Raw genomic sequence first — 19,570 nt, 5'->3', positions numbered from 1 at the left:
GGTTATCAAGTGTTCCAAATATGGAATATTCCTTATGTACTTTATCCATTTAGGCACTTAAATTCTGTACCCAAATTTGTTTTAATTGCTAATAAAACACAGCTCCTTTTAATTTCTTTATATATATATATATATATAATTACATTATATATATATATATGTATGTATTTATAAAACTGACACATTTAAGATAGGTACCACTTGTGGAAAAAAAGGCATCTAAAGTAAGCTTCAACACCACTAACATTTTTTTATTCTTCAAGATGTTACACACTGTTCTAGTAGCTCGTCACATCGAACGTCCATCAAAAGCACATGGCTTTTAACGTGGTTTGGAATCTCTCCCTCCTTTCCCCCCTGGAGGATGCAATGAACCACTGACCCTTCATGAAGCAGGCACGAAATGTAGATTTCTTCGTGAAGCCGGTTGTGTCAGTCAGTGCCCCAAACTTTTTTCAAAAAAAATAAGAGGAAGACACCCACCAAAAAATCATGTTCTTTTTGAGTTTTCAGCAGCAATCGTCGTCATTGGTCTCCATTCAAAACCGTACAGTTCCCCCCAGCCTTGCATGCATATACTGTTGTTAAGGATTAAATGTAAAAGTTCATTCACATTGTTTGTCCTCGATGCAGATGCCGTCTTTCTCATACCGTTTCCTCAGCCGACAGCAACAAGGGATTAATATATTCAAATCCTTCAAACTCCGACTGGTCTATTCTTTTTATTACGTCTCTGAAAACAGAACATACTCAAGTTACCTATCGTTTGCAGCTATTTCAGTGTTGCTTTTTTTTAAAGTACGCATGAGCTTTGTACAATATAAACCTAGGTTGGGACCCAAAGACATGCATGCACGCGTACCCTCCCTGTACAGATCATGGCTTTTCAAGGAACGCAAAGCAATGGGTAAGTTTCTGCTCCAGCAGGAGCCCCTCATGACACAACACTCCTCTAGGTGAGTTGCTGCTGCTCACCTTTAGGAACAGTGATTTACGGGATGAAGGTGAGGGGCTGAAAAGCCTTAATATATCGCATCGTCCTTTGGCTCATGGCTAATCTATCATACATGGCTAATATCCAAGAAATGAGTGCAGAAGTACATACTGAACACATGAAGCTGCCTTATACTGAATCAGTCCATCAAAGTCACTAAGGATGGCAGTGCCTCTCCAGGATCTCAGATAGAGATCTTTCCCATCACCTGCTACCTAATCCTTTGAACTGGAAATGGCAGGGGTTAAACCAGGGATCTTCCGCATTGCCAAGCCGATGCTCTATCACTGAGCCACGGCCTCTCCCCCCCTATAGTCTCATTCTTAAGAGTGTTGAGTAAGGTGCGTGAAAGGATACAGGGGAAAAGATGGAGAGTGGGTTCCTTTCAACACTGAAAGTCCAGTGGCACCTTAAAGGCCAGGGCCTTTTCTGTGGCGGCCCCTTACTAGTGGAATGAGCTCCCGGAGGACATCAGGGCCCTGCGGGACCTTATGTGAGCTCCCGGCCTGTAAAACGGAGCTCTTCCACCAGGCTTTCAGTTAGGGGGCCGCCTTTAACATCATGGCCTTGCCCCCGACATCAACATCATTGCCAGCCTGCCGACCAACAGCCTGGGTTGGGGGGTAGGCAACCATTCAGTTGTCGAGAGAACACTGCCATCTGTTATCGTATTTATATTTGGAGTAGTTATGGTTTTATATATAGTAATTTTAGTTGAATTCTGTTTTTAATATTGTGGAGTCTTAATGTATACATTTAACAGGGCTCTTTTTGTAGAAAAAGCCCAGCAGGAACTCATTAGCATATTGGGCCACACCCCTGACAGCACAGCTTATTAGCACATTAGGCCACACCCCCATGTTACCAGAAGTGTGCTCATCCAGCCACACCCACCTTTTGCTTCTTATTCTGTTGACCTTGTTTGTTGCCAAAACCCAGGGCTTTTTTTGTAGCAAGAACTCCTTTGCATGTTAGGCCACACACCCCTAATGTAGCCAATCCGAATGAGTTCCTGCTGTTGGGTGTGGCCTATTATGCTAATGAGTTCCTGCTGGGCGTGGCCAACTTGGGAGCCAGCCGGAACTCCGTTCCTGCCCCAAAATAGCCCTGTTGGTACATATTGTAAGTCGCTCTGAGCCTGCTATGGCGGGGAGGGCGGGATAAAAATTTAAATAATAAAGACCAACAAGAGTTCCAGGGTACAATCTTTAGAGGGTCAACATTCCTCTCGTCAGTCACAAGGGAGCTCTGGCTCCCCAAACCTTGTGCCCTGGAAATTTTGTTGGACTTCTGGTGCTGCTGGACTCAAATCTTGCTCTTCTGCCATGGATCGACACGGCTAGCCATCTGAAACGATCTTTCAACACGGGAGGCGGCTACTGTACAAGTGCAGGGGAAGGCTATGGGCCTACCCAAGCAGCACCCCTTATCGATTTGTCTCTTTGTTCCTACGCCTTTCTCGCCCAACCCCGGTCACTTAGCTTTTGAGCCCCTGTTGACGCAAACAGACAGGTTCTCTTATGAGATTGTTTTCATATGGAACATGGCCAGGCTTGCAAAGTCTCTGGCGCGTGCAAAGCCCAGCGAGGAAAAGAACGGTGGACGTTCAAAAAACACGGAACCGTACTCATCATCTGGAGTTAGTTGTACGGGTTCGCTGGTGAACTGGGTATCGAAGTTATCCAAGCCGTAATCGTCTGTGATCTGAGGCTGAAATGGGGGGGTTGCCTGCTTCTTTTCCAGCTGCAAGTGGGAGGGGGAGGAGACAAGGGGAATAAAATGCAGTTAGCAGACTCACAAAAAAATGGTGTGCTACCTCAGTACTCAGCATAACAAAGCAGCTTCTTGCGATTCCACACACACACTCCTAAGGGGGCAGATCTCTAGTCTTAAAATACAGAAGAGAACCTGAGAATATACTGATAATGTTTGCTGCAAGCCCAGAAATTAAATGTTGGGCAGGGTGTCCACAGGTCACAAAGTGGGTTTGGGGCCTCTGCTCACATCCACTGCTGCTTCGTGTCCTCGCTTTCTACGACAAGGTCCTACCGAAGCACTCTGACTCCGACCTCTTCTAATCTCATGTTTGCTAAATATCGACAAGGTCTGTGAGTTTGCTGAAGCACACAAAATTCAGAACACTGATTTCAATCATGCTTAGAATGTCATGTTTAGGAGGATCACTAGTGGGAAGGGCTGTCAAGCCGCAGCGGGGGATCCGCACGTCTTCACAGGATCCCTGGACTCTAAACGACCCCGTTGCCAGAGCGACGCGTAGTGTCACATCCTGGCGACAGCGGTGCAACGCGTATCACTGTCCCCCGCGGCAGGGATCCTGTGAAGACATGCAGATCCCCCGCCGCGGTTTGGCAGCCCTACTAGTGGGTTTGGGGAGAACATCTGAATGAATCCGTGTCCTGACAAAACTTACTCGTAAATGTTAAGACAAGCCTTGGCTAAATGACTTAAGATATCCTGTTTTGAGAGACGCAAGGCAAAACACCTGTGACAAACTTAACTGGAGGAAATCGTCACAGTTGGCCGCACAGAGAAGCGGAGCACGGCTTCCACTGCATTCTGAAATCAAGTACTGCCACAATAATGTTCCAGCAGCGTACAGATAGGGCCTGTTGCAAGACACGGGGTCAAGGCACTGGCCAAATCAGTTTGATTTCCCTTGCCTAACGTTAGGACTTCTGTGACACCTTCGTAAGAACCTTTTCTGCATTCCAGTACCCTACCACTATTAATTGTATACACGGCAAAAAGTCTTAACTCTTTCCAAGGAAGTTATAGAGCCGGATCCAAAAGGGGCCGTGCCAGTTGTTCCATAATGACCAAGGGTAGCTTTGGAATTCCATATCTCAAGCGGCAGACTCGCATGCCAGGCAACAAACCCCTCTGGAAACTGATGGGACCTTCAAAGGCCATTTGCAATATAACATGGGAGCCTGCTGTTCAAAGATGAACACCTCCCCACCCCCACGGGCCATGCTCAAGCTCTTTAGCATATATAAAGTGATTCTCTGGAACTTGGCCACGCATTTGAACAAAGCGGGTTTCATCAAACAAATTCAACAGAGCGGCACCAGAGCTGAAAAATTGGTTGGTTTCCTTTCTGGAAGCCTGAAATGGTCTCCTTTGGTGCCCTAGCAGGCCGAGACAGAAGGTACACCCACAGAAATTAATTCATGTGCAAATTGGCAGGCTTAGTCCCAAGCCAAATAAATATCCACAAACCAAATACTGGCTGTGTTCCTCAAATAATTCCAACATAAATAACCGTTGTGGGGGGGAAATGAATAGGCTAATACTCAGCGGTATGGTTGAATGAGTAATTAACAGTTCTAATCTCTCTCATTTTTATACCAAGACAGCTCCAGAATATATGGCGCACCAACATATTTTTTAAGCCACGTGCTGGGCAAAACAAGGCATGGCAGAAATAAAAATGCACCACTGATTTTGCAAACTACAGCACACACACACACACACCAGCTAAGCAAACAGGCAGGGATCCAACGCTCTGCTTAGGCTCACACAAGGGGCTTGTGTGAGCTCAGTGGAATTTCTGACTTTTGCTGCTTTGAACATCTGACCCCTCTCCTCCTCCAGTGGTGCTTGAAAAGTCCTTGTGGCTGTGCAGCACGTGTTTGTGGGGCAGGGGACGGGACGGGACTGTTGCACACATACATACATACCCTTCCCTTGAAACTCTTTCAGGCTTCACAGAACTAGTTTCACATTACTTTGGAGCCTAGCCACAAACTGTCTGGCAAGTTACCTTGATTCTCAAATTTAAGAATGCTTTAAGATGCTAATTTTATTATTCAAGCAGAGGAAAAAGGCACGGAGTGTGAAGGAACTGCAATAAAAACTAAATGAAGGAGGCTTTTAAACCGAAAGATCAATTGAGACAAATGCTTTGGAGATATAAAACCAGTCTACAGCCATTCCAGCGGCGGGAGGTGGGGACGTGGGCAGGCTTTATGATGTCTCGAATGTTGCATTTATCTCTTGAAATATGAATGTGTATATATTTAAATAATCTCCAGCAGAAGTGAGTACTCGCTCACACATGCGTGGGTGGGGGCACGCTTCTGCTGAACATGAAAGCATGTTTTCCAAAGGTAGTGGGCACCAAATGCATTGCCATACTGGTGGCCTCTTAGAAATACAATGCCCATTTGAACATATGGTAATAAACGACCTCCTCCCTGCCTGAACAAATTTATGCTGCAACTGAGACAGAGAAGTGTATTCAGACTCAAGCGTCTTCAATGCCTGCCTACGTGAAAGAGTGCTCTGGCTGAGAGGGCGCAAGTTCAATAATTAGAGTAAACGGCAAAATTAAAACCCTGCTTGAAGTCTACAAACGCAATTGACTCAAATACGCTCTCATGGATCTAAGGTTGCAAAGAGCTACTGTACGTGGGTCCAAAGGACAGGGCAAGTGTCACAAAGAAAGGTCACAGTGATGACAGAGTTGAATCCCCCCATCCTTTGTCAGAGACTAGCCATCAGACCCAAGCATTGTTCCAGTCTTTCAAGGTCAGCTTGGATGAGCCTGATTGGCCACAGGAGGTCACTATTCTGCTGGAGAAAACCAGATAATGAAATAGGTAGACTTCCTCTCTCTTCTTGGAAGACGTTCTTGTGCTATATTGTATTGCAGGACTCCTGGGTTTCTAAATGTTTTATGGCCAAGCAAAGAAAGTCTGATGAAGGGAAAATGTATAAATACAAGTACCAGATTGGAAGCAGTCTAACAAAAGAGGCTTGGTCTCTCTCTGATGCATCCTTAACCACATTTTTTTTCCCTTTTATGCGGTAAAATTCATCTGACACCTTCCCTATTTTTTACATTATTTCTTACAGAGATCATAGATCTGACAAAACGCAGAGACTTGGCATCAAGACAAGTTGTCTACAGTTAATACTTGTGACATGCCGTCTGCACCGCTCCTGCTTTTAACCAGCCAAATGCCTCAATGACAATTTGACATTTATCACTATTATATCCTGTTGTTCCAAGGAGTTCAGGGTGGCACAATTGGGGCACATGGGTTAATGCATTTTAACCTTACAACATGGGAGTAGGCTAGGGTGACGGACAGAGACAGGCCTAGGGTCACCAGGTAGACTTCACAGAGGGGCAGGGATGCAAAAATGAGGCCTCCCTGGTCCAAGTCCAACAAGCTATCCACAACAGTGGCATCTTGTTGACAGAGGTTAAATGCCTAGGGAGGGGGGGGAAACCAGTTTCTCTGCAGCTAAAATGTGAGACTCTCATTAAGCCTGGAAACCAATATTGCTCACTCATCCTCTGTGGTTGGGATGGAGGCCGCTGTCTCACACTTAACTATTTCAGGGAGAGCCTGCAATTCACACGACACATTTCCAGTTATCTCAGTGCTCACACTGACAACTATGTTCCAAAAGTGGCTTTGTACAATGTGCTTGATAAGTTTCTAAGGGCAGGCTGCATTACACACTGCAAGACCACCAATACCACCATGAAACTAAAATAGGAGTAATCAACTTTACCAGATCCCAGTCTATACTGCGAAAGAATGTATGCGATTTGATATCAGAGAATCCAGTTTGTGGTTGGCACCCAAGCCTTTCTTTGGGATCCTGTAGAGGCAAACACCAAATTAATTTTGCCATTACTATGTGGCAACTGACAAGCAAACTCACAGTTCAAATAGTTATAGCCTGCTTTTCCTATTTTAGCTCAGGATAGCTTACAAACCCCAAGGCTAAGCAGCACAGTTAAGAACTGTATCAGAGAACCTTAAGCTCCAAGAACAGAACACCATTGATACACTGACCACCCGTCTACATACACACACACACCACTCAATTCATGTCTAATTTAGGATTTATCATCACCCAAAGGAAAACCATATGAACACACAAAGCTGTTTGACACTGGATCAGACAACTGGTCCATCTAGGTCAGAGTTAGTACTTGCTACTCCGTCTGGCAGTGCCTATCCAGGATCTCTAACAGAGGTCTTCCTCATCACCACCTACTTGAGCCTTTTAACTGACGTTATCATGGATCAAACCTGGGACCTTCTGCATGCAAAGCAGATGCTCTACCACTGAGCCGGGGCTCCCTCCTCTCACTGGAAGAAGAGACAGTCTTACAAAGCTTATCAGGGGCCCTCAGTGTTGGTACCTTTTCTGAACCACCTTGGGAATTGTTCCACAACACAGAGGCAGTAACTGAAAAAAGACTGGAATGGACAGAGGCAGAATGGGCTCCCATGAGGGAATAAGAGTGTTGAGAGAAGAAACTGCAAGTTGGCACAAGGATTGAGAATGGAGAATCAATCCGTCACATTTACATAATATTGGCCATATCATCAAAGGCCGGATAATATTGGCCATATCAAAGGCACATGGGCCGGATATCGCGCGGGGGTGTGTGTGGCTAATTGCCCTGCGCAGTTTGATCCGCGATTATGCGATCAGATGCACCAGCGGCACAGCACGGGTCCTTCCCTCAGCGCCAGCGGGTAAACTGGAGGGGAATGCCGCGCGCCGGCGCGATCACACCACGGGCGTCTGAAGGCAGCCCATGGCAAACGTTTACTACTACCTTGGAGGTACTAGTTTTTAAATGCGCATTGTCGGCGGTAAGCCATGGGTGCGCTCCACTTCCCAGATGTTGGGGTGTGATCGTGCCCGGATAATCCACCCACCTTCTGTGCCTCTCCCGTGGCAACTTTGCCGTGTGACTGGGGCCAAAGTACGGTATACAACTACTAGCAATGTGAGTTAATTTTTCTTCTTCTGATTAAAAATAATCTTTCATCTTGTTCTGTCACTTAACCTTTTCCACATGAGCAACTGGATTTACCTAGTAACTGTACCTTTCCGCTTTTAGTTAAATGGACTACGGCTGCAATTCTAAACATGCTTATTAGCCAGCAAGTCTCACAGAACTCTGGGAGTTGTTTCTACTAAGCCTGGTTAGGACAGCACTGCATACCTAATGCAGCAGGTATTATGCATATGAAAACAATTACTCAGTAAGGCCTTGCAAAAGGCCGGCCATCTTATACTTCACATTAAGAACTCAACCATTTCAAATCAAGTTTGGAATTTTAATGCTGTGAAATTGGAAGATGACAACCGCATCCATTAGGACAACATTCTTCATTATGTGTCTCTAAGAACTGCCAGAGTATCTTTTAAAAGCAATACCTAACTTCACTGCGGACAACAAATGTCATGACAGGGACTTACCTTATTTAAAAATCCTTTCAGGACATGAGAGGCCTTGACAGAAAGGAATCTTGGAATTCGAATTGGTTTCTCAAGGATAACTGTTAAAATGAGATTTTAAAGGAAGGACACGTTATTGTGGGATGATAAAAGTACAATAATTATTATTCAACAGGCTTGGGCAGACGATTAACTGAGGACTCTGTACAGTCTTGCCTGTAAGTGGGAATGCAGGAGTGCAGCGATTGTACAAACTGGATGAAAAAGGAAGTGCCTAGACACCAGGACAGAAGGCACTAACAGGAGAGACCCAGGGAAAGTAGCTATCGGGGGAAAGGGCTGTGTCTGAGACAGGGGGAAACCATGGAAGAGGCAGGGCTGCCCCAGATGGGGGTGTGAACCAGGAGTCAGTGTGGTGGGATTTGTTTTATCAAGAAAACTGGAAAGCAAGACAAGAGGCTGCAGAGCAGAGTCGGGAAAGGGAGAGAAGGAGAGAAATAGCCTCTTACAGCATTCCTGACTAGTCATACTCCCTTGTTCCTCAAATGGAAAGCCACTACACCTGTAGGCGTGTTTAGAGTATTTTGAAACACCAGCAGAAGTACTTGATGATCCAGCATCATTCCACAGCAGATGTGGCTGCACAAGTGCCTCGTAGGCAGCTTTGGGGGGGGATAATCGAGTGCAGCACTTCCTTAGAGGAGGACGACTTGACACATTTTGGTGCCTTCAGGCTGGACTGCTCTAATCCAGATTGGATTACTGTAATTTGCTGTACGCTGGCCTGCCCTTGAGACTGATCCGGAAACGCCAAGTGGTCCAGAATGTGGTGGCCTGAGTCATGACCGCACATAGTCAACCTGTGCTGCCTCAGCTGCACTGGCTCCCAGTGGAATATCAGGTCAGGTTCAAGGTTTTGGTATTGACCTTTAAGGCCTTGAGCAGTCTTCAGGACTGCCTCCTCTGGTATGTTCCCAAAGAGCTTTATGCCCTGCTGGAAATAATCTACTGGTGATCCCTAGCCCTAAAGATGTCCAGCTGTCCTCAACCTGAGCCAGAGCTATTGCAGCCCTGGCTCCTACCCAGTGGAACTCTCTGCCAAACAACACCCGTGCCCTGCAGGACCTTATGCAGTTCCACAGGGCATGTAAGGTAGAGATGTCCCACCAGGCTTTTGGCTGAGGATAGCAATGTGAACTCAGGAGAGGGCGGTATAGGAACTGAAATTATGAATAAATATATAATGTTGCTTATGCAGGATGACCTCTGAAGCCTAATCAGAATCTTCCACTGGCCCAGAAACGCAGCAACACACTCAACAGCAGGAGTGATAGCCACAATGAAACTGCAACGTCGGTTCCTAGTTCATTTCTGGGCACAATTAAAAAAGCCTCCATCTTTGTTAATGCAGGGAATGACTCCTTTGTCAGCCTCTCTGGGCAATAGGATCTTTAGAAGAGGCATTGCTCTAAATCCCTTTTTTAAGCTACATTCAGACTACTGGGTACCATGGCCTTTTTAACAGCGGCCTTCTCTCCTTTAGAATTCCATCTCCAGAGATGTTTGCCAAGCCTGTGCTGTGTTCTTCGGAAAACTATCGAAGACATTTTGATTCCAACAAGTATTTGGGAGACAAGGTGAACGGATGGATTATACAGACAGAAGAACTAAATGCAAGTAATAAAAGTTACCTTGGAAGAGGTAATCTTCAGTATTCATATCTGGATTGTCAGTAATAATATCAAAGGGAGATCTTCCTGCCATCATTTCAAACATTAGGACACCAAGTGCCCACCAGTCCACGCTGAACCCTGTGAAAGACAGCAGCATTTCAGAAATACCCTTTGAAGCGACAGGTTTCCAAATTTCACAGGGTTGCTTCTGCTTGTATCTGCTGAGAGACAGTTCCAAACTGCAGAGTAAAAATTGTCAGAGCATTTTACAGACTGGAATACTAATAAATTTATTGAGTCACGCTTGGGATGTTACGGTACGTTACGGGTGCATGTTACTGTAAAGCACCAGTTCAAAATGGGTGAAGAAAAACTGGTATAGTTTCTAAAATGTTAAGGAATCTTCCGGATTATTGGAGATGCAATAAAGCCAAACACAAAAAAACAAAGCTTAATCCTGTGTGTACTATAGTCCTTCTAAGCATTTATGTACCTTTGTTCAGATTTCCACATTTCCAGACACTTGAGCTCGGCCTGCACAGTAGTTTTTAATCTATACTCTCTGCTATAAATCCAAAGGGATGAGATAACAACAGAGCCATATCATGGACAATTATGCTGGCTGGTGAAACATTAGAGCTTTATCTCCATGCAATTAATTCCATGGAATTAATTGCTGTGGGATTGTGTGGAGGCAACCTAAGATAAATGGGCTTTCACTCACTCTTGGAAGCTCAGTCTATCAACGGGCCTAGATACATGGCCAGATATCAGAGGGTTCTTCAAAACTGACACAAGCTATTCTTCTGTATTTCCTCTGAAGCACACCATAATGACGGAACTACACAGAGTACTGGTATGGGTCAATCTTGCAGTTCATCACAAAGTACATTTCTAAAAGAAAGTAATAAACCTTTTTGTCAAAAGAGTGAAGCCCGTAACATACAAACCATGCAGTTAATCTGTTCTCTCTACTTAATGGTGGTGGCATGCATCTAAATAGGAAGCACATCAATAGCAGCTTGAAATGAGATTTTTTTAATGACTCCCTGCAATTAAATCATTACATGCTCTATATACCAACTTACCATACTCTTCTCCTCGTAATATCTCTGGAGCAATGTAATTTGGCGTTCCACAGAAAGTGCTTGTAGTGTCACCGGGGCCCAATCCCTCCTACGAGAGCAACCAACACAGTTCAATTAGAAAAGGTACATATGACCTTTCCTTCCTCTTTGGGGAAGGATGTGTCACCAACACCTGCAAGATTCAGAAGTCAAAATGTTTTCAAGTATAGCACAGTTAGCTGAAGCTGGTACCCCCAAATAAAATTTTTAACACTGCACTCAAAGTAGCAATGGAATACAATCATAGCTGGTGCAGCAATTTCATTTACTTGGTACTGCGTGAGAAGGAAGAAACTCAACTGTGATTACCTTCCGTGTTGGCGGAACCAATCCTAGGGCTTGCTCCTGATCGCTAACTGCTGTTCTTTAAGTGCACAGTCACATACATAACAGGAGGTACTGATACATACTAATGCGCAGGGCAGTCACAGAACCTTCCATATCCAGCACATTTTTATCCTGCCCCGCCACTCTCAACTCCTTAACAGGAAGCCATGGTTCAACCTTACTCTGCTCTCTCAAACAACTTGTGAAGTAGCTTCAACTGACAAAAAAAAAAATCTGGCTCTGTCTAACTTACTTCAAAGGTTGCCCAGAAAAATTCATGGCAGAGGGGGGCTTTTAATCTGGCTAGATATCAACTTCCTGCTCAATCCTGGGTGCCCCCTGTTGTCAGCAGATTCTGATCCAGAAATAACTTAATCTATCACCACATTTTTGGAAACAGTGATTTCCTTAAAACACTACTAAGGCCCCGGTCACACGGCAAAGTTGCCACGGGAGAGGCACGGAAGGTCGGCGGATTATCCGGGCGCGATCACACCCCAACATCTGGGAAGTGGAGCGCACCCGTGGCTTACCGCCGACAATGCGTGTTAAAAAACTAGTACCTCCAAGGCACTAGTAAACGTTTGCCACAGGCTGCCTCCAGACGCCCGTGGTGTGATCGTGCTGGCGCACAGCATTCCCCTCCGGTCCCTCGAGGGACCCCCAAGGGAAGGACCTGTGGTGTGCCGCTGGCACATCTGATCACCTAATCGCGAATCAAACTGCGCCGGGGCAATTAGCCACGCCTCTCCCCGCGATATCCGGCCCGTGTGACCGGGGCCTTAGATGGGTTCTAGTTTGACCTTTTATGGGAAAAGAGTTTATGAGTTTTGTAATATTTTATCCTGTTGTCTGTTCTGTTTTATTCTATTGTATTGGTTTCATGCTGAAGGCCTTTGGCCAAGCATAGAAACATAGAGCTGGAAGAGACACCAAGGGTCATCAAGTCCAGCCAATCTAGTCCTGCAGAATGCAGGAAATTCACAGCTACCTCCCTCTCGACTCCCCTAGTGACCCCAGCTCTATGCTGATGAATAAAAGGAAAGGGATTTAAACCTGTACCTCCCAGAGCCCAATCTGACACACTCACCACTGTACCAAGCTGGCATCTCAGGAGCACTCAGCTCCCCCTCCCTCCTGGCTTGTGCCTTCCTCCTGCATTTCCCTCATGCCAAGGAGGAGGGAAAGCATGTGCTGCCTCTGATGTCTTCTGAAGCTGCCAGAGACTCTAAATCTACATGAACTGAGAACTCTGCATTTCAGAGAGGCATGATGCCTGCCTGCACAGATGACCACCAGGAAGAGCACCTTGCGGTTCTGAGAAAGATGTCATATGCCCTGGCTTGCACTGAGGTTACAAGGAAGACCAAACCAGAGGGCAGGGGAATTCTTCTTGATGCCAGCAGCGTACCTTACAGTGCTTGCTTTAATGAAATGATTCCACTGGAGTAAATCTGAGTTGTCTCCTTAATCAGATTCTGAGCCTTAAAGCACAGTACTGCAGAAGAGTGAGAACATGGCCTGAATGCAAAGAGTAAGTTTACCTTGCACATGCCATAGTCTGTTAACTTGATATGACCCTCTGCGTCCAGGAGAACATTGTCTAATTTTAAATCTCTGTAGATGATGCCTCTTTCGTGTAGGAAGTTCAGAGCAATACAGATCTCAGCAGCGTAAAACCTTAAATGAGAAGGAGATTTCACACACTGAGGGGAGTGTAAACTAATGACAGCTGGTTCCTTTTGTTTTAAGGAAACAAACCTCAAATGCAATCTGGACACTCTGCAAAGAACTACACTAATTCTGTTTCATTCACACATGATGAGAATTTGAATGCCATAAACACAACAAACCTCGGTTCTGCAACGGAAATCTCAGTTTTGCTAGGAGCTTTTATCCAATCCCGAACACATGCTGTCATGCTTCTGGGGTAATTACTGCATGCAACAAAGCTGGCCCCTGGTATGCTTACAATAGCCATTTTTTAAAACTAGGAAGGTGCCAATAAAAGGGCACTGGAAACCCCAAAGCAGCTCAGTGGAAAAGAAAAGGGATTGCACCCAAACAGAATCAATGACTATGGCAGACTCTGAATGCAACCCGTAAGGTGTTCATGCTGGAATACCTGCATCTACAACTTCAGCAATTTGCAGACAGCAGCAAAAGAAAATATTCTTTCATCAGCAGTTAAAAAAAAGAATACCTTGCGTGTTCTTCTGGGAGTTTTCTTTGACGTTGCATATGAAACATGAGGTCACCCCCATTCACGTACTCTATAACAAGAAATAACCTGAAAGTATAACATGCAAGTGCTGATTATTTGGCTTGAGGAAGTTGCCCACCCAAGCCAATTCACTTTTATTGCATGCACATAACACTCTAAAACCTACTGCCATCTATGTCTGCATTTACTCTTGTAGAACACATCCCGAGAGTATGGTACTAGCTCAGCATCTCGAGAATGAAAACTTTTTGTTGCCATAAAGCGGCAGCTCATTTTAAAAAAAGTTTTAACTGATACCAAGCCACATCGAACCACTGAGGGCAATGGGGACACTACCATTTTGTATTTTCAAAGAAAGAAATGCAAACACTATGCATGTGTATGTATTATTTTACATCATATACTGGGTTGGGTCCCACCGGCACTTCCACTTGATCTCACCCAGTGGTCCTCCTCACTGCAGTCTGCACACTGTGCTTTCCCCGGCTGGTCCCATGGTTCCAGCATTCCCTTTCAAGCCGTCAAAAGGCATCTCTCCTCCCTCTTTCATCTCTACAAAAACTAGCAACATCTCCCCCATCATTTATAAGGGACTCTCAGTAAGATGGAGCTGGATTTTCATCCTCCCATCAAGACTTCTGGCCTTCATTTGTATTTGTTTAGAAGTGATGACATGAGGAAATCACCAGCTCCCTATCCCATGTGCATTTCTGGCTCTCGCAGAGATGTCTCCAGTTAACAGAAACAGTGATGTCATGTGAAAATCTGGATGAACTTCATATCACATCTAAGAGTCAGTATGAAGCTTAATAAGTTCTGGGGCAGTTGTTGGGTTTTTAAAGGTAAAGGTTCCCTTGCTCGAAAGCCAGTCGAATCCGACTCTAGGGTTGCGGTGCTCATCTCCGTTTCAAAGCCGAAGAGCCAGCGCTGTCCGAAGACGTTTCTGTGGTCATGTGGCCGGCATGACTAAACACCAAGGTGCACGGAACGCTGTTACCTTCCCACTGAAGTGGTACCTATTTATCTACTTGCAATTTCTTGCTTTCGAACTGCTAGGTTGGCAGGAGGTTGGGTTTTTAATCTCATGTTAATTATTAACCGAATTTTATTTTTATGAGCAAAGTTTGACCCCCAGTGGCATGTTTAATTTTTTAATTAAGCATTTAATTGTTTTATAATGCTGGAAACTTCCTTGAAAATTTTCAAATTATGGCATATAAACAGACGACAAATTTAATTTCACCGGGTCTCATGGAGGTTATTTTACTCCATTAGAACAGGAACTTTTTTCTTGATTTTCAGGGCTTAAAAACTTTCCATTAGAAATACCAAACCATCCCTCTCAAAAGGGGACTAACATTGCTGGTCTCAATATGCACCTCTGTGCACACAGTCGGCATTTCTACCCATGGAAGGGCTGTTTATACCTCGCTCTACAGCACTGTGTGAGAAACATAAAAGTGAATCCAAAAAGATGCTCTACGGCCTGTGCAAGGCTGCCAAACCTATTACAGCACTCTGTGAACTCCTGCACAAGCAAGTCAGGAACTACATCAGTGGCCATCTTTTCTCTGCTCACAGTCTTTTGAATCCAACACTGTAGGACGTTTCAGTGCCATTCGGAATCTCATTTTGAAATGACAGATTCTCAAAATCGGCAAAGGTTAAGTGCGGTAGCAGAACTAACAGCAGCATGACCAGCTTTATGAAAAGGATATTATGCTTTACAAGAAGATTTAATCTCTGGGAAATCGGGATCTATGCACCACTGCCACAGTCATCCAGACACTCGAAGCAGGAGATGATTCACTTCCTCCCGCATCGGCTGACAGCTGCAGAGGTGTTAGGTGCTGCATTTCCCCTCCGCATACTTGAAGGGTACCTATTCTTCTCTCCAAAATAGTAGGTGATACACTGGTGAGTTTTGTCTAATTGATACAGGCTATATTTAGATACGTGTAGAAGAAAGTGTCCCACCCCCAACATACCCGTTTTGGGGTTTTAAAACGCACCAAGGTGTTCCTTTCCAAAGACATATCGTCATGTTAAGCTCTTGTGTTTAGGTGGCCTTGAAAACAAGCACTTCTTGTTTGACTTCAAGAGGGAATTAGATAAGCATATGGAGCAGAGGTCCATCAGTGGCTATTAGCCACAAGGTATAGATAGGGGCTCTGGGGCAAGTGATGCTCTGTCTTCTTGGTGCTTGGGGGGGTCAACAGTGGGAGGGCTTCTAATATCCTGGCCCCACTGGTGGACCTCCTGATGGCCCCTGGTATTTCTGGCCACTGTGTGACAGAGTGTTGGGCTGGATGGGCCTTTGGCCGGATCCAACATTGGCATCTCTTATGTTCTTATGACTGTTTTTGAAGCACTTTAAAGCAGGAACCTGACCACAGAGCAAGCAAGACCAGGAATGCTGTGATAGGGGCTGGCATACTGCAGGGCAAGGTTCCCCACCACAGTGCCCAAGGGCACCCACCAGTACTTCCCTTCGTGCCCCCCAAGCTTTTCAGAAAGTGGGCGGGGTTATTGTTAAGGCAGGGCTTCTTATTGGCTGCCTTCATTCAAATGGAAGGGTTTCCCACTGGAAGATCAGGAGAACTGGTAAGGACCTGGGCTTTTTCTTAGTCCATGTGGTTCCATTCCCCCTTTAGGCTTTCCTTCTTCCCAGGAGGTGCGAAGGGTGAGGTATTCCATTTGGCCCTGCCTCCTGTGGAAGCCATTTGGGGGTATGGCTCCACCTCTTTCAGAAGCCATTTTCTTGGGGTGGTACTCACCACCCCCTCTCAAAATTCCAAATGTGTCTGCAGGCTCAAAAAGCTTGGGGACCCCTGCTGTGGAGCCGTGCTGGTATCTAGGGGAGGGTATGACTTAGTGACAGAGCACACGCTTTGCATGCCAAAGGGTCCCAGGCTAAATCCCCGGCATCAACAGCATGATCACAGATATTGGTGAAGACCTCTCTGTCTCAAGCCCAGTAAGTGTGCATGATATAGTCAGGCTTGGTGTAATGCAGCTTCACATATACACATGGCAGAGCCATGAACCTGCACACGGACTTTTGTAGCACAGATCCCAGAACACAGCCCGTCTTCTCAGCACAGCCTGTGAGCTCCATTTGGACCCTGCTGCACAACTACAGCTTGTTTCCATAGCCAATTATCGGGGGGGGGGAACAACCCCTCTGTTCACACTGGTTCTGACCAAAAGAGACTGAAAACAAGCACCGATATACAACCCCTGCTATTTACAAGAGGCACTTCCGCCTAAGATGCCTCCGGTGACACAAAAAGATACAGCCGTCCTTCATATATGATAATACGCCCCGTGCCGAGACTTATGCACCCACTCATCTTCCACATCGTGTCAAGGTGATGCTGTATTAAGACTGCATTTCCACATCCATGGCAACAGTTTTAAATACAGTGAGTGTGCTCTGTAGTTACACAAAGCCCTTGCTACACCAACTGGCTTCCTCTCTTTCAGCTTCAGAAAGTCTGATAGTGGAAACCAACTGCTTAACCAGCCTTTAATGGCTGATGGCTACCAAAGACACTCCAGTTACCTGGGCATAGGGTTGATAAAAACTTTGGACCTCAAGTCTAGACTTCACATTTTTGCAACAAGCGGACAAGAAGCAGCTTTGAGGAACTGAAAGGGTGTCCTTATGGCCAGACTTGCAAATGGAGTTACAAAAATGTATCAGAGGTCTCCCCTTAAGAGGAAAGTGGCTGCCCAGAAATTTGCTCCACCCAACCAAGTGAGGATTGTGCGACACTATTAGATGAACTCTACAGAATTCTAACAGGGGGAAAAAAACCTGAGCTCAGAGAAATAAAGGTTTTCTGGATGCCTAACCCCAATGATCAAACAAGATTAAAGCACTGGTCAAATGGCCAATTTAGAAGATAATGCAAAAGGTTTTTATGAGTCTGAATAGCTACTTCTTTAGGCTTCTTAAAAGTCTAAAAACGAGGCCTAACGTATTTAGGTTAGCAAGAGAACGTTAAGGGAAGAGGAAATCTGAATTTGAACAGCTAAGGTTACTCCTTAATCACTTTATGGTATTTAAACACAATTTACATTGAAGAAATGTCATGTGAAACTAAAAGACTTCTGCCCCTTCTACTACACTGAGCATAGTTACTATGCACAACTTACACATCAAAACAGAATACCGTGTTTCACGGAAACATTCTCCTATGATCACCACACAGAAGAACTCAATTTTTAAAATTCACTAGATGCTATCTAAGTACTTTGATTATGCCATTGTATGCAGGTCTATTCAATGGGGCTTAATCCCAGGAAGGCATCTTTAGGATTGCACTGTTACTGACCTTCAGGAGTCACCTCTCTTAGGTAGGTATGAGCGGGACAAGAAAAAAGGACACAAGACTTTTGTTATCTTGGGATTTTGGTTGCTTCCCAAGAATATGGAGAGAGTTATGAGGACTGCAAATGCTTTGAAGGTTGCACAGAAACTACTTGCAGAGGTTACAGGCAGAAAGATGATGGAAAGACCTCTTCCATGGTTATAAAGACAACATTCTGTATTACCAAAAAAGCACGTCAGTAGATATAAAGCTAACTGGATAAGTGAACATCACTATTTAGGGGGAAAAACACTTAAGAAAATTGGCAGATATTTTACCTAACAAAAAGTTTTGCTTGAATGTTGTAAGTGCTAAAAATCTTAAAATAAAAATAAAGTATTTTAGCTGATGCGGATAAGAAAAAAAATCCATTAGTACTTGAAAGTAGCTCAGTATTTATTAAGTGTGCTCCCCAAAGAGGCAAAACTGTTTTATCAATCTATGCCATGCATAAAGATGCCAGGCTGATGAAAGGATAAAAGAAACCATGAATAAATAAATAGCCCCATGCCAACACCAATGCCAATACACTTTCTAGAAGAGGAATAACTAAGAAGGGCCTTTTAATTGTCCAAATTCATATCCTGTTAACAGACGTGTTATGTACACTTGGTTTTGACATCTTGGTTTTTCCAACGAAGTCATTAGGCTACAGCTAGCGTTTACAATATCAGAAATTTGGCAGGTCTTGTGGACACTGTAGTGAAGGTTAAGCCAGACAAGAGCAGTTGATATTTAGTCAAGATTCTCATTGTGCAGGAAAAAGCAGAGAGGACAGTCATGTAGGGGGTCATCAATCCTGAAATTACTCCATATCAGGAAATGCCCTTAATTACTTCAGTTCACCAGACAGAAAATACCTGTCTGGTGGTCCTGCCAATGCCAGCCTTGAAGTTCAGAATCCTTACGTTCAAGACTTTCTGCCATTAAGCCCCCTGGGACTACTTCTGTGACAGCCCTAAAACTTGAAAGACATATCCACAGATGGAAATCTTGCCCATGTCCCTTCAATTATGTCTGTCTTTTTGACCAGTAGCAACTGTACAACAGAATCAGCTTGGTTAACAAAGTAAATCTCAAATCACTGAACAAGCACCTATGAATAAAAGCCCTATGTTATTTCCAAGATTCAGTAAAGAACAGGACAAATACCTTGATCCTGATACCCTCAGCAAGTTCTACAAACTCCTGTTTGGAACCTTCCCAACTGTAGCAGACCAAGGATGCAGGCCCCAAGTTACCCAACTATGGGGCCCAAGTAAAGAGGACTGAGCCAAGAGCAACCACACTGCCCTGAGTTAAAGATCACCACAGCACACAACTCTCGTTGAAGTCCAGTCTGTCCTTGAAACTCCAACAGTGACACATAAAGAGAATAACAGCACAACAGACCCATCTGCTCACACCCAGTCGGTCCCAATAGCAGCTGCAGCGCCATTGACTGGTGCACCCCTGCCACAAGCTCGACAAAGCAAAACCAGTGTAAAGGTAGGAATGGATCTTCTGTAAGATGGAACTAGTGATGGCAGAGAAAGAAGTGCTCTATGTGACTGGTCAAGGGATATTCACATCCTTCCACGCTTTGGCAAATGTATTGCTGCGCAAAAGAG

At 44.8% G+C, this 19,570-nt stretch overlaps 1 protein-coding gene across 1 annotated transcript in view; it reads right to left on the bottom strand.

Annotated features, from left to right (window-relative positions):
• Positions 1–271: 271 nt before the first annotated feature.
• PRKCZ (protein kinase C, zeta) overlaps positions 272–19,570 on the bottom strand; it is a 106,779-nt gene continuing 87,480 nt past the window's right edge. Inside the window, exons 12-19 of the mRNA XM_015410928.1 lie at positions 13,564–13,672; positions 12,905–13,040; positions 10,995–11,082; positions 9,925–10,044; positions 8,255–8,334; positions 6,542–6,631; positions 2,622–2,737; positions 272–733 (exon numbers count right to left, since the gene is read on the bottom strand). Of these exons, the coding sequence (XP_015266414.1) occupies positions 646–733; positions 2,622–2,737; positions 6,542–6,631; positions 8,255–8,334; positions 9,925–10,044; positions 10,995–11,082; positions 12,905–13,040; positions 13,564–13,672 (827 nt within the window). The 3' untranslated portion in view covers positions 272–645. The remainder of the gene's footprint in view (positions 734–2,621; positions 2,738–6,541; positions 6,632–8,254; positions 8,335–9,924; positions 10,045–10,994; positions 11,083–12,904; positions 13,041–13,563; positions 13,673–19,570) is intronic.

The sequence above is a fragment of the Gekko japonicus genome, unplaced genomic scaffold (genome assembly GCF_001447785.1).
Source record: "Gekko japonicus isolate JY-2015 unplaced genomic scaffold, Gekko_japonicus_V1.1 scaffold220, whole genome shotgun sequence".
Lineage (NCBI taxonomy): Eukaryota > Metazoa > Chordata > Lepidosauria > Squamata > Gekkonidae > Gekko > Gekko japonicus.
This window is presented reverse-complemented; position numbering and strand designations above follow the sequence as displayed.